The sequence below is a fragment of the Notolepis coatsorum genome (assembly GCF_963971535.1).
Source record: "Notolepis coatsorum genome assembly, chromosome: 5".
In the NCBI taxonomy this organism is placed as follows: Eukaryota; Metazoa; Chordata; class Actinopteri; order Aulopiformes; family Paralepididae; genus Notolepis; species Notolepis coatsorum.
This window is the reverse complement of record NC_140169.1, coordinates 136902867-136930341: the sequence shown is the minus strand read 5'-3', so window position 1 is coordinate 136930341 and position 27475 is coordinate 136902867. Positions and strand designations below refer to the sequence as shown.

The following is a 27475-nucleotide window of genomic DNA, read 5'->3' as shown; positions in this document are numbered from 1 at the left end:
AGAAGTTTAACTGGTCGTCAAGTACAACACGACTGTGATGGAAAGGTCTGTCAGGGGGGAGGATTTGGGCGGCAGGTGGAGCAATTCTGGTTCAGTTTGAGGTGGTTGGTCGTCATCCAGGCGGAGATGTCGGACAGACAGGCCGAGATCCGCTCAGAGACGTGGATATCTGAGGGAGGGAAGGATAGGAAGAGTTGAGTATCATCGGCATAGAAATGATACAAGAAGGCATGAGACGTGATAATGTTACCCAGAGATTTAGTGTAGAGGGAGAAGAGAAGGGGTCCAAGGACCGAGGAATAGCTCATTTCACTAATATATTCTTCACTAGAAGTTAATACAGTGAGAGAGAGAGAGAGAGAGAGAGAGAGAGAGAGAGAGAGAGAGAGAGAGAGAGAGAGAGAGAGAGAGAGAGAGAGAGAGAGAGAAAGAGAGAGAGAGAGAGAGAGAGAGAGTGAGTATGACTAGTGTGCTCTCTCCTGTGTTATCTATCTCTGATAAGACCAGATCTTATCAACTTGGGGGTCCTTGACATGAAGACGTTTGAGAAGCACTGATTTAGATAAATTAATAAACCCTGGTTGTGTTTCTACTGTGGGAATCTACTTATTTGCCCCAGTTTCACGTATTGAGATGCAGATTTCTTTCCTTTTTTTTTTTTTTATACCCTTGAAAGATAAAGATCACGAGTGAAGAAATGTCTTGTTCTGAAAACCCTAACCCTACACCCCCCACCCGTCTCATATTCACAGCATATATAAATCTGCATTCTCATATTATAGATTCTCATATAAATCCGGTCTAACCACCACGGACGGGGTCTTCATCACACCTTGCGGCAGAGTGCTTTCCCATCCTTTAAAGAACTCTCTCGGAGTTTCAGATGTTAACAATCCGACAACACCCAGATGCTGTGTCCTTTCGCTCTTTACCCCCCCCCCCCCCCCCCCCCAGCTCAGAGCTATCATTCATAACTGTTCTGTGGGGCTGGGGAGTGAAAGAGGGTGGAATAAGGGAGGGAGAGAAACACGGCAGCTTATTTAGTAGACTTCCTTTTATCGGAACATGTGCAAGCAGTTCACTCACAAAGGACTTAAATAGGATATTTTCTGTCCCCTATAGTTGCTTTCCCCTTTTAAGTGTAGAGGCAAAAAAAAAGAAAAAAAAGTAAGTTTACAACCTCCCTCCTGAATGGGAGCTCTTCACTCTCAGGTTGCTGGGACCTGGGTGACCTAGGAAAGTTAATTAGGAGGCTAACAAAGAGCGAGCGGGGGCAGAATGCCTCGCCTCTCCTCCAGCCAAAGATGTCATCCATTAATTAGGAAAATCTTTAAGGTGGCCTTATTGAATTTACAGAAAGCCCCGCGCGGTTGGCGGGCAACAGTTTTTTGATCAAGCCCCTCCTCAAACAATCGCTTTCTGGGGGTTAAAAAGGAGGAAGAAGGGAGGAGATCGGCGGTAGGAGGAGAGAAGGAAAGAGAACGAGGAGGAGGAGGAGGAGGAGGGAGAAACGTATGGGTTTGCAAGTGCAGTACAGTTTAATGGGAGGGGTGAGGAGGAGGAGGAGGAGGAGGAGGAGGAGGGGGGGGGCTGCCGATTGTGACAGCTCAGATTCACATGGGTATGGGGGGACATAGTTTGGGGATGATGTCATGCAAACGCAACCTGGGGGCTTGGGAAGTGGGTAGGGGGGGGGGAGCCGCAGGGGCCACTCAAAGTTAACATCGCTGCTTGCATCTGGGCCAAGTCCTTTTCTTCTGACCCAGGAGAGGCTTTCCTGAGCACCCAGCCCCCCCCCCCCCCCCCCCTGCCCATACCCTCGTTTACAAATTGAACCCCTCGCTAACTAACTAGCTAACTGCCTTTGTACTTCCCCAAGGCCCACTATGAATAACATCATCTGAGTTCAAGCCGCGTAGCTTGAAAACATTTGGCAGTGTGTGTGTTTTGTTGTTGTTTTTTTTATTTTTATTTTATTTTATTTCATTTTTTATTTTGAGTCGAGTCATAGGCCTATATATATATAAAAAGAAAATTGTGATTAAATTCATTTGGATAGAGCCAACAGGTAAACTAGACAGGGAATTTTAACCTGTTTACACATTTTGCTTCCAACCCTTGACCCCCGAACATGTCCTCTGATTTCTAATTGCCTGAATTCCATTCTGAATCAGTCATCACAGCCGGTTATCGATTCAGCCTTACTGACGTTCCCCACTCTTACCACGACGGAAGCAGTGGCGCACAAAGGGAACCTATTGCCATCTGAAGAATTCTATTCCTTTGGCATTTTCCAATGATTCTGATCATTAACTCATACGAAGGTATATGATAAAAAGGGAATTTCTCTATATTAAATATAGCTTTAATATTGGTGGCAGTGTTGATAGAGATAGTACAGATGACACTGCATTGATCAAATAAGATAAGATAAGAATGTTTTGTGTGTATACATATAGATAATACCTTAATGGGGGGTTGCGTTGTTGTCAACAGCACAATGGTTGTACAAGGCTAAATAAGAACAAGAAGATTTGTCTAGAATAATATAATGTAAAATAAAATAGATCCAAAATATAGTTTAAGCACAGCTTCAGCAAATGTGCAACATATTTCTAATGGTGACCAATAACAATAAGATGATGATGGTGATGATGATGATGATCCCGAAGGGGATCAATAAACGAATATCTTATCTTATGATAACATCAATATTATGAATGGACCCAAAAGTTTACTTCCTGTTTGTTTGCTAATATCAATAACTGAAATAAATATAAAAGGAAGGGTCATCACATCAGAATACCACCAACTTGGTGCCAGTTCTATTGAAGCTTGTATTACATTTCAAAATATACTAAGCTATCTGAGGAAATATACATGAATCAATGTATCAAACGTTAGCGGTATATAACAAAGCAACAAATTGCAGATGATTCTGACATCCGAGGTAATAACCTGTTTAAAGGACGGTCATAAACGAGGAGATGGCTGATCCTATTCAACTCAGGCAGAGGTTACACCTTTCGTATCATCTTCGTATTGTTTTCTTATGCGTATCGCCGCGACGTCGTGCGCCTGAGTCACACTTTCGGTTTTTTTTCGTTTTTGTCAGCCAAGCACACTGATGTAGTACACTGCCAAAGCAGTAGGTGGCAGTAGGTGGCAAACATGAAGGCAATTTCAACCAATCAGAACGAATGTGCCAATACACTTCCTGGTGGAAGCTCCAGCAAAGAAATGTCAATAAGGCAGGCGCCTATGCCGCGCCACCATCTTGCTTGCTCACTCAATGCAGCAATTCTTTTTTCAGCAAAGCCTAATAAAAGTGCAATAAACAAAACGGATATTCACTGTGTGTTCTGCCTGTCATTTGTTGATGAAACAAAACTAACATCAACACAAGTGACCACCAAGAGCAGATAGTTTAGTCTAAAAACGATCGGTAGCATTGTTAGCTGCATGCTAACGTCAATGGAGTATGCCATTATAACTATAGCATTGTGGCTAGAAGCTAACGTTAGCTCACGCTACTTAGCCAGCACGAAACTGATGATATCGCGAGCTATCAGTAGTTAGATAACATTAGAGACAACGCTGTGTGTATTAAACAAAGGTGAATAGATGACTGGGCCATTTTGTTTAATGCTTGTTAAGTTGAAAGAGGAACTCTGAGCTAACAGGGTCTGAATCCTGATAGCTCACGTTAGCCAGCTCATGCAATCGGTAATGCTAGCAGAATGAATGGATGTAAACTTTATTTAACATATTGCATATGGGTACAATACAATACGGCTCAATACAAACAATTGTTAAGGGAATGCAGACTGTTGTAGCTTGGACTGGGGTCCTTATAACAATAACTTGACAACACATGGTAGCTGAAGCTATTTGGGACACGGAGCTCTGTCCCAAACACACACACTGTACACAGGAAGGGCACGCAGATGGTATCTACTGCGCATGGGCGTTTTCGCAACAACTGCTCCGTGCTGACTACACGCTGTATTCCTGGCGTTTTTTTTGCGTATCTCCAAACGCAAACACAATTTTGCGTTTCAGCCGTATCCACAAAAAAACGCCAAAAAACGCGTTTCTGTGTAGATAGGACATGATACGTCGTCAAAAACGTATAAAAAAACGCCAGGAATACACTAGTCTAACCTCAGCCTCAATGTCGGCCGAACTGAGGGTTTCCACACTTGGCACCAATGTGCGTTCACGCGCTACATGGTGACGTGATGACCCTTCCTTCTTTTATAGTTTCCTTGGAAATAAACACAGAACCAAGCTATTTCCTTAGGACGGAGCACAATTCCAGTGGAACAGTCTATGCCTATACTATATGGCAACACCAATAAGGAAGTAGCACAAAGTCACACGCACACACACACACGCACGCACACACACACACACACACACACACACACACACACACACACACACACACACACACACACACACACACACACACACACACACACACACACACACACACACACACGCACACACACACACACACACACACACAGCCCGCCCCTGTGTCCTGTCCCTGCGTCTCCCAGGTCGGACAGACGTGAACCCCTCACCCCACCCCCTCCCGCGGACTAATAGGAGGGGAGGGTCTATGTGTTTTGTTGCTTGTCAGAAACAATCACCGCCCGGGCCATTACATTTACAGCACGTAGTGCTTTAATTGGTGTAACGCACTGAGCTCGGGGAAGATGGCTCTCAAAGGCCCAGGGAGAGAAACGACTCCCACAAAACTACTCTCCAGAGAGAAAAAAGAAGTTCAGAGTTAGCCACTAACAAGGAGCGATAAAGGGGGAACCCATTCTATGCCAATGCTGCGGTCGAAAAGAGAATGCTGGATGCAATGTTTGGCCCTAAATGTTATTGAAGCGGCAAAGCTAAATAGCTAAACAAGACCATTGTTTTTTTTTAAGCTGGTGAGGTCAAATATTGACCTTTTAATGGCTATTATGCCTTTGTGGTATAGCTAGTTTTTAAGATGTCTATTAAACCAGATAACTGTATTTATAGTGCACCCATAAGCGCTATCCCACCACCCAATACCCGGTCCAACCCCCCCCACTCCACACCAGCCCCCCCCCCCCCCCCCCCCCCCTTTCTCTCTCTCTTTCTCTCCATCCCATGGCCCACCCGCCCTCTCGTTCTGTTTGGGCAGTGGAGGTTGTCAGTCGGGGTTTATGTCCAGTTCACTGGAGCTGAAAGAAGTCAGCTTCGTGTCTTGTTATGAAACAAGACGTCTCTTGCCTCTCAGTTCGCGGGAGTGATGAGAAGAAGTGGCCTCGGCGAGCCGGGAGAGAGCCGGCTCCATCCCTGCAGAGAGGCGACCAGCAGTGAGGAAGTCAAAGCGGCTTTTGTGTCGCTTCTGCTGGCTGCGTGTTTGTTTGTTAATTATCCTGTCTGTGCGCCCCCATCAGACTTGGGCTCAGAGAGAGGTCCGACCGACCGACCGACCGATGGACGAGCGCACAACATACCGTCAACAAACATTAACTTCTCATACAGTGCCGCTTGCACCGAGATGCCTGATTGCATGGGGATGACCACCGCGATACAAAAACTCTCTTGTGTTATATAGGTGCCGCCAGTGGGGCCGATTTATGGAGTCAGTCCACGTTTTTCCTATATGTGTTTCTTTTACGCACAAACATCGAGCAATGCAACAACACCTGTGTATATTTAGTGATAAACTCAACTGAGTTAAACAACAACCGGCTATATTCACCACCACCACCATCATCATCATCATCATCATCATCATCATCATCATCATCATCATCATCATCATGGTCATTATTGATAATTACACTGGCACATCATTCATTTAAACGCTCTGCAGCCAAATATTGGCACTCTGGAGTATACAGTATATCTCTTATAGTTACACTGCTGGCATACTGTCTCTTATATAATACAACTATGTACATCTGATTAGCACTATACTCAGTACTATAATTTATATATTTTATAGCCATGCAGTTTAATAACATATACATATTACTATTGCACTTTACTACTATACATGTATTTGCAGTGCACTATGATTGGATGCCAAACTTATTTGCGTTGTACTGTACTTGTGCTGTATAACGACAATACATTTGAATCTATACTCTAGAGGTTCTTCTAACTTTAAAAAAAAAATGATTTATGGGACGCGGCGAGCATCCTTTCATCCATTAAAAGTATAAGCTTCAGTTCTGTGAGCGCCTTTATTGAAGAGCGGCTTGATGGTTCTCCCTCTCGGCTGAGATCACTTCTTTTCAACGGGGAGCACAGAATGGCCCTGCCTTGAATGATCCGCATCAATTGTCATCCCGGGTTTCGGGCCACTTTGGCCGCCAGTGTTGGGCGAAGTCAGGGCTAATCCCTGGCAAGGGAATCACGGGGGAGAGAAGAGAAAAGCAACAATAACCACACAAGTCAAGCGTAAAAAATGAAAGCGAAATCTCTATTATCATCACTCTCTCCGTGATTCCCAGCAATGTAGTATAAATCAGGCTATAGTTTGTGATTCGAGTCAGACGCTGCAGGGGGAAGAATATGGGGTCGCAGTGGGTTGGTACTATATAGACTCACACGACGAAGAGGGCGATATTCCGGAGAGGGGCCTCGCATTTGGAGAAAGCCCTCCTCTCACATCCCGACATAACCATTAAATGCAGTCTGACTTTATGTTGTATAGAGCGGGGGAAACAAGAAAAGAGGCACAGTTCTCCGATGAAAGAATGATGTTTTGGCGGATTAGGGACGGCCCGAAGGATGGAGAATAACTTCTGCATAACTTTACAGCTATTTTCCCCTCAGAGCCAAGTGTATACGGCTGAACCGGTTTAAGTTAACCCATTGTGGCATCCGCACAGTTTCAGATTTTTCACAAGGTCTTAAAAAGAAAAGGATTCAATAGCCTATGTTTTAAATATCGTATGTCTGAAATAAGACACAGGGACCCCCATATCTTATAGGTTTGGAAAAAACATACCATTTCAAGTTTAATATGAACGTTATTATAGGAATTATTATGAGGGGAAATTATATTGTCATTAATAATACTAATACTAATACTTATCTAAAATAATATTTTAAAATAAATCCCATTTGAAAACATTTTCGGCATTTTATGGGCTTATAGATATAGGATATCTTCCTTCTGATTCATATATGAAATTGTCCTTTCAGATCCAGCTAAAGATGATTCTATATACTTTAAATTGGGCCCAATAATTCCTTTCATATCGAACCCATGATGTGCCAAATCACGAGGAGGTCGGTTCCATGGAGCCGCGTCGTGCCGTCATCACCTTCCTGAAGAGCCCTCGACGCGATGGGAGACTCTCTCTCCGCGAACATAATGAGTGATTTTTGTCCTCCTGCATGTGTCCGGTTTGAGGTTTCACTATCTGGGCTATAAGATATCACATGCTGCTGCTAATGAAGTAATTTGTTTCCATCTGAAATTAACGGTCATCTCATGATCTCAATAATAAATAATGATATGCCGATTTTACCTCGTCTTCTGTTGATTAGCCTATAATGGAACGACACAAGATCCCTCAAATACAGTCCTATAAAAAGATAATGTAAAAAAGTATATACCACAGTTCCATAACGCCGGAAATGTAGAAATAACACGTGTATATGTCTAACAAATATAGGCGAATTACATTATTATCAGTTAATTCGATTTATAATTGAAGACACTACTGTATCATTGTATGAGCCTTATTTAAAATTACCATCATTGTGATCACTGTTGGTGTTGTTGTTGTTGTTACACATATTAATATAATCAATATCATCATCATCACTATATGAATAATATGAATATGAATAATAATAATGATAATAGTAATAACAATATGGTTATTGCTGCAGTTATTTTCAAAGACATGTGATATTTCCTTATTTATTTAGACAATGCTGTTTCTGAAGGGCTATATTAATCGATTGGCAACCATTATATTATGGATGGATCATGGAGGAAGAAACGCAAGTGTATAGCTTCAGGCTGTAAGCTGTATACATAATTTTTTTTAGATTACCACTGGAAGGGGGGGTGGGGGGTGTGGGCGACGACATCTGAACAATTAGGTGAACTCTGGACAGGAAAAGGCGAGTTAATGAGCAGACGGTGCGGCAGTGAGTGGTTCATTAAAGGCCAGAAAATCCATATAAAAACGGCATATTTACCGCCAGACTTGAGAGCATGCATTAGAATAGGCCCTAATGCCGCACGCTTTCTCTCCCTCTTATTTTCATTAGGCGCTGATGACTGTGGGATTGCTTCGGCCTGCAAGTTATCAAGAGCCACTAATTTCACATTAAAGACCATTGACTGCAGCGGCTTGATTCGAGGGTTTTTGACAATTATCACAATCAGAATTTGAGCCCAGATCGTTTACCTTGACTCCGTGATTATTTGCTCCAGAACCACGCGCGCACATTCGAAAATTGCATGGTGTCAAAAACCGCGCGGCGGTAAATAATGAGGAGGCGAGCAGAGAGATCAGGAGGTGCAGATATCTCCATACTGAGCTCTTCAATCACACACTCGTCTTCACTCACTCGTTAAGTGTGTGTGTGTCCCCCCTCTCACCCTCTCTCTCTCTCTCTCTCTCTCTCTCTCTCTCTCTCTCTCTCTCTCTCTCACACACACACACACACACACACACACACACACACACACACACACACATTGACACACACACTGACACACACACTGACACACACACTGACACGCACACACACCCACACACACGCACACGCACACACACACACGGACATTATCGTATAGCTGCCCATTGGCACTGGCAGCCAACTTCTGATTATTGTGTGCGTGCATGGACGTTAGAGAGAGAGCTAGGGGGGGGGGGGGGGGGTGTAGGCGGCTACTCTCACATCTCCATGCAGCTCTTCGTGTCCTGTCACCCATCACCTTAAGGGGAAGAAAGGCTATGCTTTTAGATCTGTTTAGAAATGACTCGAATTGACTCCCACCGGCCACCGTGGTCCGTGACAACACGAGACTGCATGAGAACCAACAGTTAGGCGGCCTATATACCTGAGACAGGTGTCTCGCACGCGCGTGGAGCGTTTGACCTACTGTCAATTTGCCACTGCACCACTGGCTGAACCCCATGGGGCCAGTGGTGCATCAATGCTTTAAAAGAAGACTGTAATGTATATGTCTATGTCAATGTCATACTGGAACAGACTACCACTGTATTTAACCCAGATTACAAGTAAGGACAGTTTAAAAAAAAAAAAATTAAGAACAGCAATTATTCAGAAAGAAATCAGTTTGGACTATTTATGATGTAATATTTCTGAGGTGATGGTTGATTAAAATGGTGGTGCTTATTAAGCATACGTTCAAACTTTATTCTGGTGAGATAACTTCCTAGTATTATTCTTTGTTTTATAATAATTATTTATTTATTGTAACTGTGTACATCATGTGATGGTTATATTTTATTCTGTATTTTTGTGGACCCCAGAAAGAATAGTTGTTTCACGACGAATGAAGATCCTAAATCAACAGAAACATCAGCAACGCTGTACTGTGCGCTCGCGAGATCTTGGCGTATCACATGATCACTGAGGGTACCCGGAAGTGATGGGTTGTTAATGTTTTTGTATAGCAGTGAGGTAGCCCCGTTGGACGCTGTGTTGATCTCCACGTTCAGACATGTCTCTATATAATAATACTAATATAATGTTTTTGATAGTGTTTCTGCTAGTTAACCGCTGTGCAGCACTCGCGTCGTCAGCCGAAGGAGCGAACCTCAGCGTCTCAGCTTTAGAGTCAATGGGGGAGTTTAGCCAGCAGCACCCTCCTTCGAGTCCTGTTGTTGTTGTGGCCGACACGCCCGCATTATTCAAGCCTGCTGCTATAGATTCGCACTTCTCTCTAAACATGTTGTCTGCTTTCCAAGAAGACATGGAGGTCAGCGAGTATTGTGTTGCGCTGCTGCGCATCTTCGGACAGCGGTACAACACCTATGTGAACTGCCTGGTGCCCTCGGCGCGCCCCGTCAAGATGTGCCAGAACTGTTTCGGCAGTTATCGCGACCTGATCGAAATTTACACGAACATATCATCGAACCAGGTGAATATCAAAATGCCAAAGTGATTTTATTTTTTTCCCTTTCTTCAGTGACATGGGGATACATATAACTATTTTTGTATCACAAACAGTACTGCATTTGCAAATCTTGTATGTCATAAATGTATAGATGTAGCAGTACTGTCTTATCTGTATGTCATGTATGTCATATATGTTATGATGAATTGAAAATGGGGGACCCTGATGTAAACAAGACGAAAGTATTTCTCTGGTCTGCATCCCCTTAACAATTGTGTGTATTGAGCTGTACTGTACTGTAACTGTACCCATTCTGCAATCTGTTAATACAGTTTTCAATCAATCAATACATACATGTGTTATGCACTTCTTGGATAGGCCTGGTTTGTGCGCCCTGGCCTCGTGAGTAATGAGTCCCGTGATGATGGTCTCTTTCTTGTAATGAGTCCCGTGATGATGGTCTCTTTCTGGTGGTGCGTGACATTTGTGGAAATAAAGTCACAAGACTTGATCCTGAAATGGCCACAGCGATGCTACTTGTATGTGGTGACGAAGCAATGGTCTAATCTGTAATATTTGGCAATGGCAGATCATCTCTAATGGAAAATAGCGTACACCTGTCTATCCACTACCATTATATGATGGTGGTCAGTTAGACCCTCAGAATGAGTCAGTGTGTGAATGAATGAATGAAAACTTTATTTAACAGATTGCAGAATCGGTACAATACAGTACGCGGCTCAATACACACAATTGTTAAGGGGATGCAGACCAGAGAAAGACGTTTGTCTTGTTTACATCAGGGTCCCCCATTTTCAATTCATAGTGACATTTATGACATACATGACATTTATGGCATAGGGACATACATGACATACAGGTATTTAGTACTGTTACATTTGTGACATATACGATATGCAAATATACAGTTGTTACCCATAGATCCTGACAGAGTATGATGGGGAGGGGACTGTACATTAGGAGGGGGTGGGTGGGTGGGTGGGAGAGAAATATACATACGGTGGGGAGGAGACTGTACATTAGGAGAGGGTGGGTGGGAGAGAAATATACATACGGTGGGGAGAGAACATATACATGCGGTGGGGAGGAGACTGTCTATTAGGAGGGAGTGGGGGGGTTTGGACATTTACGGTGGACAGTTTCGAATTGCAGCCTCCCGTAGGTGCTCTTTAAAAGCGGTTTTGAATGTGGGTAGGGATTCACATTCCTTTACAGCTTTGGGTAGGGCGGTCCACATTGATGTGGCATAATTGCGAAACGTGTTTAGTCCCTTGTTTGAGCCGAATCTGGGTTTAACATGATTTGTTGAGCTTCCTCTGGTGTCGTGGTCGTGGTATTCACTGACCTTTGGGAAGTATTTTGACATTGTACATGGGTACCTTAGTCGTATAGTGTATCTTGTAGACCAGGCCCATTGCAAATTGCTGTACTCTGTCGTCTAATCTAAGCCATCCTAGGTTGTCAAAGTGGGCAGGGGTGAGGTGGGTTCTAGGGGTAAGGTCAAGTAGAAGTCTGACCAGTTTGTTTTGTGATGTTTGTAATCTTGTTTTAGCGCCTTTGAGGTGCAAGCATAGTCGTAGTACCCTTGAATGAGTGCTCCTGCCAGAGTCTTCAGGGTATTTTTGTTTACCAGAGAGGAGATCCGGTACAAGAATCTAGTTCGTTGGTTGACTTTTTTTTATTACCTTGGATGCCATTTTGTCACAGGAAAGATTTGCCTCTAGGATGGAACCTAGGTATTTAATTTCATATTTCCTTGTGACAATATTGTCACCCACTGTAACTGAGAAACCGTCGGTAACCTATGTCCCTGCAGCTAGGCATAGGCCTACTCAAAGGTTACGATTAGATGAAGGTTTTCACTTTTAATTAGATAAAACATTGTCAGTCAACCCCATATTCACTGTTCAATATTTCACATCATTTGAAATGTCACTATCCTCTAAGAAGCGAAGGTCTTCAGCTGCAGACATCGAGTTTAATCTGAGTCCACACCAGAAATAACGAGTCTTTTTTTTTCTTTTTTACAAACGCCCCCGGTGAAAACCAAATGAAAAACTCTTATATGGCTGCTTTCAGTATAGTAACCCTCCTCAATTGGGCTCTCCAGTGAAGGTTAAGTTTTCATTCTAGGTCTTAATCTATTCCCTTGAAACTGGCCCTCGGTGTTCTTTGATGCCCAGGTTACAGTCAGCTTTTGTGCCTCCTCCAGATGGGACCCGGTAATGTGAGCTGCAGAGACAGTCTCCTGCGCAGCGACAGGCTGATGCTGGTCTACCTGCTCTACACCAACCTGAACGTGATATGGGATGTGTCCGGATGTAGCCGTAAGTCTTCTGACTGCCATCAGTGTCCACACAGTCACCGGATCCTTCCAAGTGAAGAGCCAGATGGGCAACAGAGTCTTGTCTCAAACTGTCATTGATATATTTATTTGTTTTACCCGATCCACAGCTTTACTGTATCCACGGCACTAGGGATGGGTGTCAGGGTGTGAGTAATGGATTACTCACCGTTTCAACTGAACTTGAGTGGTTTTTGAGGTTGCTTGATTTTTATGAATTTATTTGGTTACCACCAAATATGTCCATCAGAAGTGCTCGTTTGCGCCACTGAAACAGAAATCTCGCTCTGAAATCCTGCGAGGCGTGAGTTGTTGCAGGACGACAACACTAGAAGCTGTGGAGCATGAGCATACAGAGAAAAGTGTGTTGCGTTGGAATACAGCGAGCTTAGCTTTATCTAAAAGATAAAAAACAGTGGTTTGTGTTTGTGCATTTCCAAATTGTTCCAACATTAACAACATGTCGCCCACTTTGCGTCGCGTTCATAAACTATTGATGCGGACATGCCGTGCCAAGAGCGGAGAGACCTGCCGCAGACAGAGTGGAGGTAATGTAATTATTACAAATGGTAACTGACTAGTGATTTGACTGACTGACACATTAAGCACCAGATACATTGCTGTGTGTTGTTATGTCCGCCGAGCGAGATATATTAAAATCAGTAGTGTTAATATATCTCGTTATTGCTGCTGCCATGCGCTTTAAGATGCTTTATAAAAATAGATTTCCCTAAACAATTTCTCAAGCACGACTCGAGTAATTCATGCGTGTACTCGATCTGGGAAAACATTACTCGTGCCCATCCCTAGTGTGCACATAGAGTTTGACTTGTAGATGGGAAATGGGTATTTTTTTTGCTTCGCAACACAAAATACAAATCCATTTTATATCAAATCTACAAATATTGCCAATGTAAACAAAACGGTGACATCATCAAAATGCACAAAGTCTCATCATTGTACCTAGAGCCCACACAGTCAATTTGAGAATGAAAACCACTCCCCAATCCCATTGTTTGCCATTCAGTGCTAGGGCTGCCTATTTATTTACATTTGGATTATTAAGTTAAGTTGTTTTTTCAGTTGCAGAAGTGATGCGTCTGTCATCATTTTAGTGTGCGAAGGCTAGAGTGGAACGGGGCTTCACCCTTTTTAAGTCACAGATTCAACCACTTAAACCAACCGTCCCTTCCGAGTGCTTCAGGGGAAGCGCCCCGTTTCCAGCGCCAGAAGTCGCACTCGCCGCTTGACTTGGCGTGAAATATGTAACCATAGCAACGAACATGGATGCTGTGAGAAAGCTTTTCTTTTTATCTCTCTGTGGGTAATGTTTACTATACTGAAACATAAAACTAACTATATACTGTAACTAAAGTTAAAATAACTACCGGTATAAATGTTCTATGATATAATAATTCAATATTAAATTTTATTACCATCAACTAGCCATGCTCGCCATTTTCACCGCCATGAAACGTCATAACTTGGAAACTTGGCTATCATTGTTATCTTCTCACTGGTAATCACAACTTCGAGGGGGCGTTCATGTGCAGGTAACTCATAAATACATGTTTCTAAGGAATTAAGGGGGCATATCGGCAGATTATTCATTGTTTGTGCCAATTTATAAAAACAAGCCACTGCTGTGCTGGATACAAGACAGGTGATTTCCCCCCAGATTCCCTCTCATGCAAGAATTCATATATACAGTATCTAAATGGACCTCATGGCTTTGTGACTATTGAATGAAATAGTTCCTGTTTTTTTTTTAAGGCTGCGTCACGGAAGGACTCCACAGCCTGACCAACAGCACGGTTCAGTTCATAGTTTCTCTCAACCAAACGCTCGCCTGCTTTGAGAAGTACCATCAGGTAGGAAATAACTGGGAAAAGGGTTTTGTGAAACTACACAATCCAGGATTTATTTTATAATGTAATTTCTGAGTAATAATGCTTGATGACTTTGACTTGTAGATGGCATAGAGGTTTATTTTGTCTTGGCCCATCATAACTCAAAATAAACACTGTCATTAACACATTGGGCGCCATGGGTTATATCCATCAATATACCCAGTCTGCCACCGTTGAAAGCCTATGGAGATGTTTACCTTCTTTGCAGGGCTATAACTTTTTAAATTGTATTCCCATATTGACATTACTATGGCCCATTCAACATCGATTATCTATCGTTCAGGATGTGGGAACGTTATATTTTTTCATTCATACATTGTTGTGTTAATACCTTCGAGAATATAAGTATGTTTTTAATCTTTTCTGCAGTAATTCCAAAAACGAGAGTTATAGGCCCTGACGCATATGATAGATTATCGATTGGCGTTCCTTTCCTATACACGCTATATAAAAAAATTCAAATGTATATGCTCGGTATACATTATGCTTCATCATGCGTGAGGGAAAGGGGGGGGGGTCGTTTATAATTCCTTGATCATCAGTAACGGCTTTATTTAGTATGGGTTGATACGTTGATCAGATGGTTTGCAGTGAAATGAATAAACAATCGGGCTGAAAATAACGTTGGTGTCCTCTTACCGTTCGCCGATGAGACTGGAGGAGAAAGATCCCAATTATTTGACGCCGATCTCCTACATCCATTCCGGTTTGTATGGCGCAATAAACGCCAATCATATCGATTATTATTATTATATCCACCAGGCGGCGGTATTGAGGCGCTGCAATCGCATACAGGGTCCCGCTGGAGTCCGGAGGTTGGCTGGATGAATTATGAATGCCATTGCGAAAAAATTTAATATTGATCCCAAAAACGGCGTAAGTCGTTCTTGGCGTTCAACGCATGGTGGGCAAAAACGGCGAAACTCGTTCTTGGCGCAGGATGTGTTAAGTGCTTTACACAAAGTGCATTCCCGTGAGCCGCCACTAGGCTAACCACGCGCGACTGAGTCACTGCATGAGTTGGTTAGTGACATCGCTGGTCATAGAGATGCTGCTTGGCATCTAGAAATGTCTCCAATCTCCACAATGTAAACAGATCCAAGAGTGGGGCAACAGTATTTCTACCGAAGTGACTGTACTGTACAATTGAAACCCAGCTCGCCACTGTACCAACACGCTTTAATATCCAGGGGAGGGGGGGGGGGTAGAAGTTTGTTTAAGTTATTCATTTATTTGTATATGAAAATCTGAATTTATTAACCCCTTTGAGGTGTACAGTCTCACTTGGGAGCTAGAATTTTGACAACCAAACATTCTAGTGATAACCCTAACCCTATGCTTATTTCTGTGTCTGTATACACTCGACGTGACTGTAAATGAGGGAAACCTCATTTGCCTTTTGAGTTTAAATAAATAATGAATGAATACATGTAAACAATGGCTGCTGGCCATTGGGACCTATGGAGTTATACAGTTGATGGAATAGAAGACTGAGAGAACATTCCAAATGACTCCGACTTGAAAGGGTTAAGTCGGTTCAAGGTATATTATAGTGCAGATCAATGAGAAGTAAGTATTGTCCTTTTTTCTTGCCCTCTAAAGCAGGGCAACCACTCTGAGCTGTGTAAGGAGTGTAAGGCCCCATACAAGGGTCTGAATGAGCTGTATAGCAGGATGGAGAAGAGCCACTCTATGTGTATTGACATAGAGGATGCGGTATGTACCCAAGACCTTTTACACAACACTTTTCCAACATTGTAAATTAGAAAACTGCACCCCCTACAGGACTCTATATATATTTATAAGGAAACGATTCAAAACCCCATATATATATAATGTATTAGATTTGAAGATTTCACACTAAAAACTATACTTTGAATGTTCAAAATACAGAAAGTGGGAGGGGAGCGTTGTTGAATATCGTTAGCATTTCCTTGATTCCACTCATCTGCTCTTTGGCTCACGAGACGCCCAATAAGGCGAGTTACAATGGAAAGCACAGAATAGGAGTACGCGTGGATATATAAAACATTTGAGGAACCATAAACCTATGAGACCCTGGTGCTTGCAAATGACGTGTTTGTTGGGGGGGTCGCCTCCTTGCCTCGTTTCAGATGAACATGACCCGTAGACTGTGGAGCAAGAATTTCAATTGTTCCTTCCCCCGAGAAGAGACGGTGCCTGTCATCGCCGTGTCCAGCTTCATGCTCTTTCTGCCCATCATATTCTACTTGAGCAGCTTCCTTCACTCGGAACAAAAGAAACGCAAGCTCATACACCGTGAGTAACCAGCTTAATTCACCCATTGTCACACAAGAGATTTTTTGACAGGGTTTTTTCGGGGAGGGGGTGTAGAGGTTGCAGGTCTGTAGCGGAGGGGGTGGGGTGGGTGGGGGGGGTGTCTGACTGGGGTTTTTGGGGTTTGGCTGGTACTTGGGGTGTCAAAGGTTGTTTTGTTGTAAAGCATAACAGGGTGGCCTCCTGCAGACCTCTAGACCAGGCGTTCCCAAACAACCAAAATGGGGTCCCCTTGGAAAATTCAAGGGGGCAGGGTAAGGATTGTTGTTCAAGGGAACGCTCTGGATTTTTCGACATCCATCCCATTGATCACTGATCATGCCCCTCTCTTCAAATGTTCAAAAAGGCGTTCACACAAAGACCACCGGCCTCCTGGGAGCATTTGTTAACAGTTAGCGGGGTGTGCAACCCTTACTAGCAACATCTACACATTCTTTTCAAATATAATTATTAGGGCTGTCGATTGCAAAATAAATATTTGTATGCATTAATCGTATGGGCTCATCTTAATCACGATTAATGCTCATTTAAAGATACGTAGCAAAATGGGTCTGTAGGGGCTGCGGTCATAAAGAAATGCATGAGAAAATGGTTTGGGAAAATTATCATTAGATTAGATTAAAATGTATTGTCATCATACAGCACAAGTACAGTACAACGAAAATAAGTATGGCATCCAACCAGAGCGCAAATGTAACAGTAAAGTGCAACAGTAATATACAATGTACAGGTGATTAAACTGGGTATAAAATATATAAATGAGTACTACTGAGTGTAGTGCCAATCAGATGTATGAAGAGAGTTGTAATATTAATATGTACAGTGATACAGGTATAAAGACGGTATGTCATACTGGTATAGTAAGTCATACTGGCCCGCAGCGTAACTAGTAAGAGTAGGTAAGGGATATGTACAGATATAGATATAGTATCCACAGATATGTAAAGTATGTAACAGACAAATGTGGATATATATATATACGGTAAGAATATATATATACGGTATATACAGCACAAGTACTTATAATAATCATAAGTACTTCAGGTCACAGGAGTCTTCGACAATGTTGAATGGTGATCCATTTTGTGAACAAGGGAAAATGTAACAATACCTATAATATAGTATAGCGTAGCTCACCCTGTGTAATGTTACTTAGTACTTGTTGTTCCACTGGGAACGATCGTTCCATCTCTACAGCGTTTATACAACTTGGTTTAATCCAAAAGTCAGTTTGGAAACTTTGTATAATGAAATTAGACATTCAGGAATGTCTGGTCACTTGTTACTCTCTCAGTTTGCATGTCAGGAATGTAAACACCAGCCACCATGGAAGGTATGGAAGGCAGTTGGGGTCAAAAAGAGTAATGCGATTAACTCATTCAACGCCATAGCCAGCGCCCATCTCTGCTCTCTAGCGCCAGCTTTCCATTGCCTATTTTCACGATCTTTGCGGATCTATTGTATTCTATATTATAGCTATGGAGAAAATCGTCCGGCTCATTTGACAGACACTATTTGTAGTCCAATATGTAATTATTTTTTTAATTTGTTCATGTATACGTTTGCGTGTTATCCCGTGGTGAATATTGTATAGTTTCAGAGTGATCCGGGCTAATTCCTGGAAGCTGAGTTATGGAGCGCTATGTGCATTTTGCGAAAGTCGTTCGCGTTGCTCGCCTGGACACGATACTATTTCCAAATCAAAGGTATATAATAGGTATTATGTTTCATCATGAAGGCATCAAAGGGGGGGGGGGGTCGTTTTGTGATGCTCTGATCGTCAGCAACGGCATACGTTTTGAATACTACATACGTTGACCGATGTGAAATCATTGTAGGATCAAAGTAGGATTGACGTCATATAGTCCTTACCAGTTATTCCAAAATGAATATTCCAATTGTCTGATCGCGATTTCCAGTATTGATGTCCATCGGGTCCCTGACATGAAATGGCACAAAATATGCATCAATTGTGCTGGACGCGTTCCAAGTTGCTCAAATGAAGCGTTTCACTTGCCCGGGTCCAAATTCTCCGCCCGGACCATATAAAAGGTAACACACAGTGTGAAATAAGGTTTCAAAGGGTAGGCGATACTGTCACCTAGCAGGATTTGGCCTGCATTGCACTATCGAGGTCTCAGAATGAGTTCCAATGATAACACAGAGGTCCGTGAGAGTGTATAGAATATTTAAATCGAAAAACTATCTAAAAACGTAATATTACGTGATTGGTGCTCAACCGCTGGCGAGCAAACACGTATTATTACGTGGTTGGCGCTGAATGAGTTAATTGCGTACTTTTCTTTTTAATGCGTTATGGTTTTCAAATTAAGCAAAAATAATAATTATGCGTTAATATTGACAGCCCTAATAATTATATACATTTAACATGGGTACAGTGTGGTACAATCTCGTTCTGGGCAAGGAAACTATAAACGAAGGAAGGGTCATCAAGTCAGAATACCAACGTTCTATGCTCTGCTTGGTGCCAGACTTTGGTGTCAGTTCTATTGAAGCCTATATTCAAATTCTAAATATACAAGCTATCTGAGGAAATATACATCAACCAATATATCAAATGTTAACTAGTTAACAATACAACAGATTATGGGTGATTCTGACACCTGAGGTAATAACCTGTTTAAATGATCCCATTCAACTCAATGTCGGCAAACTGAAAGTTTCCACACTTGGCACCAATGTACATTCACACACTACACAATGACCCTTCCTTCTTTTATAGTTTACTTGGTTCTGGGGTCAAATCTGTGCTAACCCTACTTCCAGGTTTGGACCAACAATATATAAAGTTCATATTTGTATTTCAAAATGATAACATCAATCTGTCGTCGTATGTACAATCAGTTTCCACTGTATTTAGAAATACAAATGGATTATCTTGATAGAGAAGCTAACGTTGGCTAGCTAGCTAACTGTTAGCTAGTGAACGTCGGCCATCTTGGCTAGCTAGCTATGTATGCTGCTACGCTAACATCATATCAAGCTTATTCACTGAAACACTATGCTGTAGAAATTATTGTAAATGTCATGAACTGGTTGCACATATGATGACAGATTGATATTACCGTGTTGAAATGCAAATATTAACTTTATATATTGTTCACGCATATAATAATATTTATTTCGACGGTCGGACTGGACTTTACCCCAAAATTAGATGGGTGGTCAAGGGTACATCACGTTGGTATTGCTTACTTTCTTCAGACATCAAGGTCATGCAAAACTCAAGTTGTACCTGAGTTGCAATTCTAAGACTGGGGTTGTCTAGAATGGTTACTGTACATTTGTATGGTTTATTATACTTATTGGCTATAGAGGCTTATGGGGACCAGCAACTATGCTCCAATACACTTGCTATTTTCCATCTCATTAAATATGCACTTTTTTCATGAAAAACTATCTCTTCTCTAGCAAGGTATCACAGAGTTGGGCTGAACAAGAGTCAGAAAATCCCCCCAGAAATTGCCCATACAAGCTCTTCTGGCACAAGACCAGTGCTGCGAAATCCATAAAAGGCTATGGTTTAATTTTTAGAGCATAAAATATGACAGACAGAAATTTAAAACGGTGCACAAAGTTACCCTGCTTGAAGAAATGTATATATTTTTTGTAGCAGTTTTCTCTTATCCATCACGTTTAAACATGGTGCAGTTACCTCCAGTGGTGGAAGAAGTATACAGTTTCTTTACTTGGGTAAAAGGTAAAATATAGGGATGCCCCGATCGATCGGCCACCGATCGTTATCGGCCGATAATCAGTATAAATATGCGATCTGTGAATTCCGATAATGAGTCATATTCGCCGATCGCGGAAACCGATCAAGCGGAGATCTCACTCGCTGTCTGTCTCAGACACACAGGACCGGCAAACTGCCGCTGCTCCCTTGCTCCGCCCGCACCCGTGTACAGTTTGTAAACACAGAGGACTGAGAGGCGGCTCCTCTGCTCGAGTCTATAGTGCATTCGACCTGAGCTAACGTTAGCTACCTAGCTATCGTTACTGTTTAAACAAAATTACCCAGTCAACTATTCACTTTTAGTAGGCATTGTCTAACGGTATTTAGCCGGCTAGCTACTGATAGCTCCTGATATCAACAAATGCTCCAGCAAGTTTAGTAGTCCATGTTGATACCTCTGTTAGCTTGCGTTAGCTTGCGTTAGCTGACGTTAGTTCACTGTTCAAAACGAAATGTCCCATTGAACTAAAAAGTTCTGTCTTAATGTCATCTAGCCGGCTAGCAGTAGCTACAGATAGCTCTTGATATCAATGTCTTATAACATTGATTCAATGCGTATTCGAGCTGAGGGCTTGCTGAATGTGATATGACCAAAGCACAGTAACGTTACCAATAGGGTCCAGCTGCAGCACAGGAGAATCCTTTTTGGAGCTGGAGGCTACTAGAGTACACACAGACAGTGGAGCTGTTTGCAGATAGCGAGCATTTTGACTTGTTGCGTGGTGGCGATGTCTCGCAGATAATACAAGTACAAGTCTAATTATATAATATATATATTTTATAAAAATAAAATAAAAAATTATATAAAACATTTTAATTTCTTTTTAATCAAAAACGATCGGTATCGGATCGGTATCGGCCGATATGGCTCACAACGATCGGTGATCGGTATCGGTCGCAAAAAACGTGATCGGGGCATCCCTAGTAAAATATAATAAATACTCTAGAAAAAGCCCTCCAATCAAAATTTGTATTAAACATGAGTAAAAGTGGAGAAGTATAGGGGCGCTCCAGTAGCACACCTTGTACCGCCCTGCGTCGCGGATCGGCAGACCCGAGTTCGATTCCCGGACCCGCCGTTATTTGCCGAATGTCTTCCCCTGCTCTCTCTCCCGTTTCACCCTCACTGTATCTGTCGGTCATGTCTGACCAGGAAAAGCGATAAACGCTAAAAAAGAAACCTTAAAAAAGAAAAAATGGAAAAGTATTTGATATTGAATGTACTTAAGTATCAAAATTTAAAATATGTTTGTGTATTCCAATGCTTGGGAGCATTTTAATCCTCAAATCACTGATCTCTAATGGTTATGTTAAAGTGGTACGTGGTCCAGTTATTCTGCTTTGATTAAAGGTTATCTTAAAGTGGTATGTGGTCCAGTTATGCAGCTCTGATTAAAGGTTATCTTAAAGTGGTATGTGGTCCAGTTATGCTGCTCTGATTACATCCTGTTGAAGTTGTCAGTATAAGTACAATCTTTACTTTTGAAATGTAGTAGAGTAAAAGTACAAAGTTCCCTAAAATGGTAATACTTGAGTAAAGTACAAGTACCTCGGAATTTCTGTATTTAAGTACAGCGCTTGAGTACAAATACTTAGTTACCTTCCACCACTGGTTGGCTCTCACGGCACAGGGTGCCAATCTTCCAGAGTGCAGCTGTAAATGGAAGGTCTGCTGGCGCGTATAGCGTGCTACTTTTTTTTAACTTTTTTTCTTTTTATTGGGATTCTATTCAACCCAGCACCCCGTGACCTGGAGTGTTCATGTACAGGTGCATCTCAATCAATTAGAATATCGACGAAAAAAGTTTATTTATTTCAGTAACTAAATTCAAAAAGTGAAAATCATATATTATATAGATTCATTACACACAGAGTGAAATATTTCAAGCCTTTATTTGTTAAAAAAAAAAAAAAGAAAAAAAAATTGGATGATTGTGGCTTACAGCTCATGAAAACTCCAAATTCAGCATCTGAGAAAATTTGATTATTACATAAGACCAATAGAAAAATATACATACAGTATATTACAGAAATGTCGGCCTACTACTTGGCCGGGGCGCGTGAATACTTTCCCTAAGGGGGTTGCACTTTTGCACAATCTGATTGGCCACTGACGTTTCTGGTCATGTGACATAGTTCTGCGCCTATTTCCGGGTCTAACAGCCTGCAAACTACCTAACGCCTAGTTTATCACTGGTTAAGCTTAGGCGACTCTTTCGAAGTTGGTTAGAGTTTGGAATCAGGGCTGGTGTTCTATCGCCCTGCTCTAAGACAAACTCTAACCTTAACCAACTTCGAAAGAGTGCTTAAGTTTAACCAGTGATAGAACTAGGCGTCACACGATTGGCGCACATGTCACATGACCAGAAACGTCAGTGGCCAATCAGATCGCGCAAACCGAACGCGGAAGTGCAACCCCCTTAGGGAAAGTATTCACGCGGCCGGGGCTCCTTTTGCATGAATCAATGCGGCGTGGCACGGATGGCAACCAATATATTTCCTCAATATTCTAATTCATTGAGATGCACAGTCTGTATATTATGACTGTCCCTATAGTATGGCTGACGATGCCGTCTCCTTCCACAGCCAAGCGAGCCAAGTCCAACACCAGCCTGATGAACATCCAGGACAAGTTCAGCTGAAGGACCAGTGGAGAGGAACTGAGGAGGCGTCTTCCTCACCACCGGTTCCATGTTCATGTTCATGTCTTCTCCTGGAAGAAAGTGTGATTTCCCGCGGTCCTTTTGGGTTTCACCTCAACATGGACTCACTCAACAAGAGCATTCCCTGTGTAGGTTGTAGGAGACCACGATGCCAATTATTAGTATTCAAAGGTCCCATATTATGAAAGACTCACTTCTTCAATGCTTGTGCACATACATTTGGGTCTCAAGTGGACCTACTAACAAATAAACTTATGAAATAAGACAACCCAGTCAGATTTTGCACTCGACCCGCATTCAGAAACGGTGCCTTTTTTAACGAGCCGTTTGGATTTCCGTCTTTTATGTGATGGCAAAATGGCGGTTAGCTTATAAACCTTCTCTTTTTCTACCTATAGTTGAACCTAACATATGTTTTTGGCAACATTTTTTATTTTTATTTTTTTTTATTGGTCTTTTTCCCCCTCCATTTTCCTCCGATTTTCTCCCATCCCAATGTTAGTCGTATGCCAATTCCCAGTCCCTTCCTGGTCGCTGCGCTTTACCCCCCACAGTCAGATCATTTGGGAGAGTGGAGGCTACCACGTGCTTCCTCCGACACACGTCCAGCCAATCACCGCTTCTTTTCACCTGGCAGCGCGGATTCTCATTGAGAGGGCGTAGCGTGTGGGAGGACCACACTATCCCCCTCACGTCCAATCCGCGCTTAGCAGGCGCCCCGACCGAACTGTAGGAGTCGCTGTTTACAACGACCCGGACCCACCCCGCCAGCTTCTCCCACCCTCTAATACAGCCAATTGTATCAGTGCAGACGGCCAGCCAAGCTGGTGACAACCCCGGAGCTGTGAGCTGGATTCGAACAGGCGAATCAAGCTCACAGCTCCGGGGCTGGTGACGAACGCAATCTCCGCTCGACCACCTAACCGCCTTGTTTTTGGCAACATTTTAAGCGGGGAGTATAGGATATGAAATTGCTGGATCTTTTTTTTTGTATCTACTTTTTCTCCCCATTTTCAATTTTTTCTCCCATCCCAATTTCGTATGATCCAATTCTCCCCTCCCCTGTCTCGAACGTTGCTAGACCATGCCTCCCACTGGTCGGCTGCAATGTGGACGAAGCCTTGCATCACGTGTCCCCTCCGGTACACGAGGAGGCAGCCGTCGCATCTTTTCACCTGCACAGCGCGATCTCCCAGTAGCGAGGAGTAACGCGTGGGAGGCTCACGCTGCCCCCGATACTTCCTGATTCTGCTGTACAGGCGCACCAACCGACCTGTAGGAGTCGCTGTCCACAACGTCCAATCCCCACCCACCGGCTTTCCCACCCCCTAACACTGCCAATTGTATTAGTATGAACGACCAGCCGAGCCGGAAGCAACGCAGAGAGCTGGGCTCAAACCCAGCATCTCCTGCGTTAGTGGCGAGCGCCTTGCCCACTGCGCCACTTAGCCGCCAGAAATTGCTGGATCTTGAGTCATATTTGATCTATACCATGCCTAGTTTGACAGTTTGTTTTGAATATCATTCAATTGTTCACGTGCAGTTCCGTGGGTCACGTTGGCTTTTAAAGGTACAGACACAGAAACAGCCTGACGAGAACGAGACTGAAACAGAGGGTATAGAGGCTGCTAGAATGCATAATCTGACTTGGTATTTTCAGCAAAACACTTCAAAGACATGTTTTTGGGACCTCGGAGACCTATAGTAACCTGTTGAAAAGGAGTATAATATGGGACCTTTTAAAGAAATTAAGATTATTCATAGCAAAAGAGAGGTTTGTATTTGAAGCTTAAATGTAGCCTAATACAATTGCACTGTAGCCATTAACTTAACAACACCCCTACACACCCCTTAAAGGGTCATTTAACTTTAGTAGAATTTGTCAAGTTTCAGCAGTCACCTGTATCTAAGCCGGTAATCTACAAGTAAGCTAGTGACCACTGCTGTCTCCTTCATCCACTGTCGACACCACCATTCCTCCCAGGTGTCAGGCTCCACATTCACTTACATTCATTTTGAAGACTTAGTCTAAATATCATACTTCTGAAGTATACATAAACTACTGCTGTGCAGATTTCAGTAAAACAGACAATTGTGAATCAAAGGTATACCCGTTTGTTTTGGCATTTGATGTGTCTTTACGGATTTATTACCTTTGACAAATGAAAGCAAATTGTAATACTGTAAATTTGTTGCAAAAGTGATGTGCTGTGTCACTGCCTTGTGTGGAATGTTTGGCGAGTGGTTACCTGCTACCTTGCTGGAATAAAGATTCTAAACATTGTGAAAAGTCGACAGTTAATCAAACTACATCTCAAGTGAGAAATAGTTATTTTACTGATCATTTGAAAAAAAAAAAAAGGACCTTTGACCCATACAATTATATTGCACAGAATAATATTGCGGTGTAGTTTGTTTATACTTCATATGTGTGATTAGACTTGGTGTTGACAGCTGACGGCAGGGACAGTAGATGACTTTAGATGGAGGCAAGACTGCTGAATATAGCAGTTCTACTATAAATATCCCTTTAACTATATTCATGAAAAGACTATACTGTCTTGAGAGGCTATTTCACATGATTAATCCTATCCACATGTTGGAATAGTGTGTTAACCATAAAGCTAATCCAGATAGGGTGTTTTATGTGTGTGTCTGCCTGTGTGTCTGTGTGTGTGTGTGTGCTATTTATATTTTGCCTGGGGTGAGAAATGGGTTTGTGTCTCTAATGTAAGTGGCAAAAAGCTGCAGCTGCAGGAATCACGTGATGTCCATTAGTGGTGGTGACACGTATCTGCTGTAAGAAGGTGCACATCAGGATACTGGAAAAAAAAAAAAAAAAAAAACTTTAAAGTAAATAAATAAATATGTGGGACATGTAATGTAAGTGCACTCCAAAGTATGTAACTGATGGATCCTGTTTTTAAGCCAGTGCATTGAGATTTTATTATATATTTCCCCATTTCATAGATGTTTCTGATATGCTATTTAAATTGGAGGGTTTCGTGGAGCACATTATTTAGTGTAATAATATCTCAAAGAGAAGAAATGATGCTACTCTAAATAGACAAATGTTCCTCGTCATTTGTCCAAATCTTAATTTTTGGACTTAAACGTTTTTTATTTTTTTTATATATATAGGCTAACTGACTGAAACGTTGCAGATTGGCTTGTCACTCTTTCGTGCAGGTGCACATATTGCAATTGTTTGATTGATTTCAAATGTTCATTCTCCCCATATTCAAATGATGGGCTACTTCACATTCATCAGTTGTCTTTGAACTATTCCTCCCATGTGCCAATTCATAGGATTCATAGGATACTCTACATGAAATAAATGGTTTTGATGATTGGAATTCAGCCTTTTCTTGCATTCAGTCTAATTCAGTCAGTGTACATTTGAGTTTGGTAGATTTATTATTAGAGACAATTATTTTCAATCCTATAGCTGACATTGGACATTTGTCGTACCAATTCTTCTGACTGGATTTACGAATTGCTTATTTAGCATTTATTTAGTCCGTTCCTATGCGCCCGTTGGTTAAAAAGCTATTTATTTACACAGGCAGGGCCCTTGTTTTCAGGTTACGTGGCCCCTCTCATTCCTTGCAACGGGGCCGGCTTTTCCTCCGTCATTAGCGGCTAATCTATAAATGTGGGATAAAGATACTTGGCCGAATAATCGTAGCAACACATCCGTTAAACTCCCTTGGCTTTTTGGTCTTATGGTGGAGTGTAGCCACTGCTGGCCATCGGAGCTTCTAATAGCATTACCGTCGTTGAGTCCCTGATATGCCGAATCATATGATCCCACTGCGCCCCGCAGCAAGGCTGGAGCACGGGGGCTTTCACTCGAGCGCCCCTGCGCTGCCAAGTGTGCGGAGCGGCTCGTGTGGGGGCCCGGGGCCCAGTGCTCAAGAATGACAGCTTTGATTCCGTTAAGCCCCATGGCTTTCTGAGGCACACCGGGTCCCTCGTTAAGCGGGGCTGAAAGTCATCAAACTCCTGAGCTGTTGTTCGCACGGCCAAATGAACCGGTGTCCGCCGCCACGTGATAAGAGAGAATAAACGGGGAAATCCTTTTTTTTTGGTGTAAAATCAAGATCCATCTCTTAATTATTTATATCTTGAACTATTGGCCTAAATCATATAGAGCGTGTAGTAGGCTATGTTTTCAACAGGTGATCATCATCACATCTTTAATTGGTATATACGTTATGATTAGACTATGCCTTTTAAAGCAAAACTTTTAATTAGGCCTTTTACTGTATAGGGTAATGAGTATAGTCGCATATAGTCCTACTACAATGGGGCTAAATTGCAATGCAGTAGGATATGTGTTTTAACTTTTAAGTACAGTACAACGAA

At 42.4% G+C, this 27475-nt stretch overlaps 1 protein-coding gene across 1 annotated transcript; it reads left to right on the top strand.

The window, feature by feature from the left end:
* Positions 1-9645: 9645 nt before the first annotated feature.
* Positions 9646-25478, top strand: ostm1 (osteoclastogenesis associated transmembrane protein 1). Its single transcript, XM_084314475.1, has 6 exons — positions 9646-10138; positions 12348-12462; positions 14253-14350; positions 15992-16105; positions 16504-16669; positions 23031-25478. Exons 1-6 carry the CDS (start codon positions 9719-9721, stop codon positions 23084-23086), a joined length of 969 nt encoding a protein of 322 aa, XP_084170601.1. The 5' UTR covers positions 9646-9718; the 3' UTR covers positions 23087-25478.
* Positions 25479-27475: the final 1997 nt, after the last annotated feature.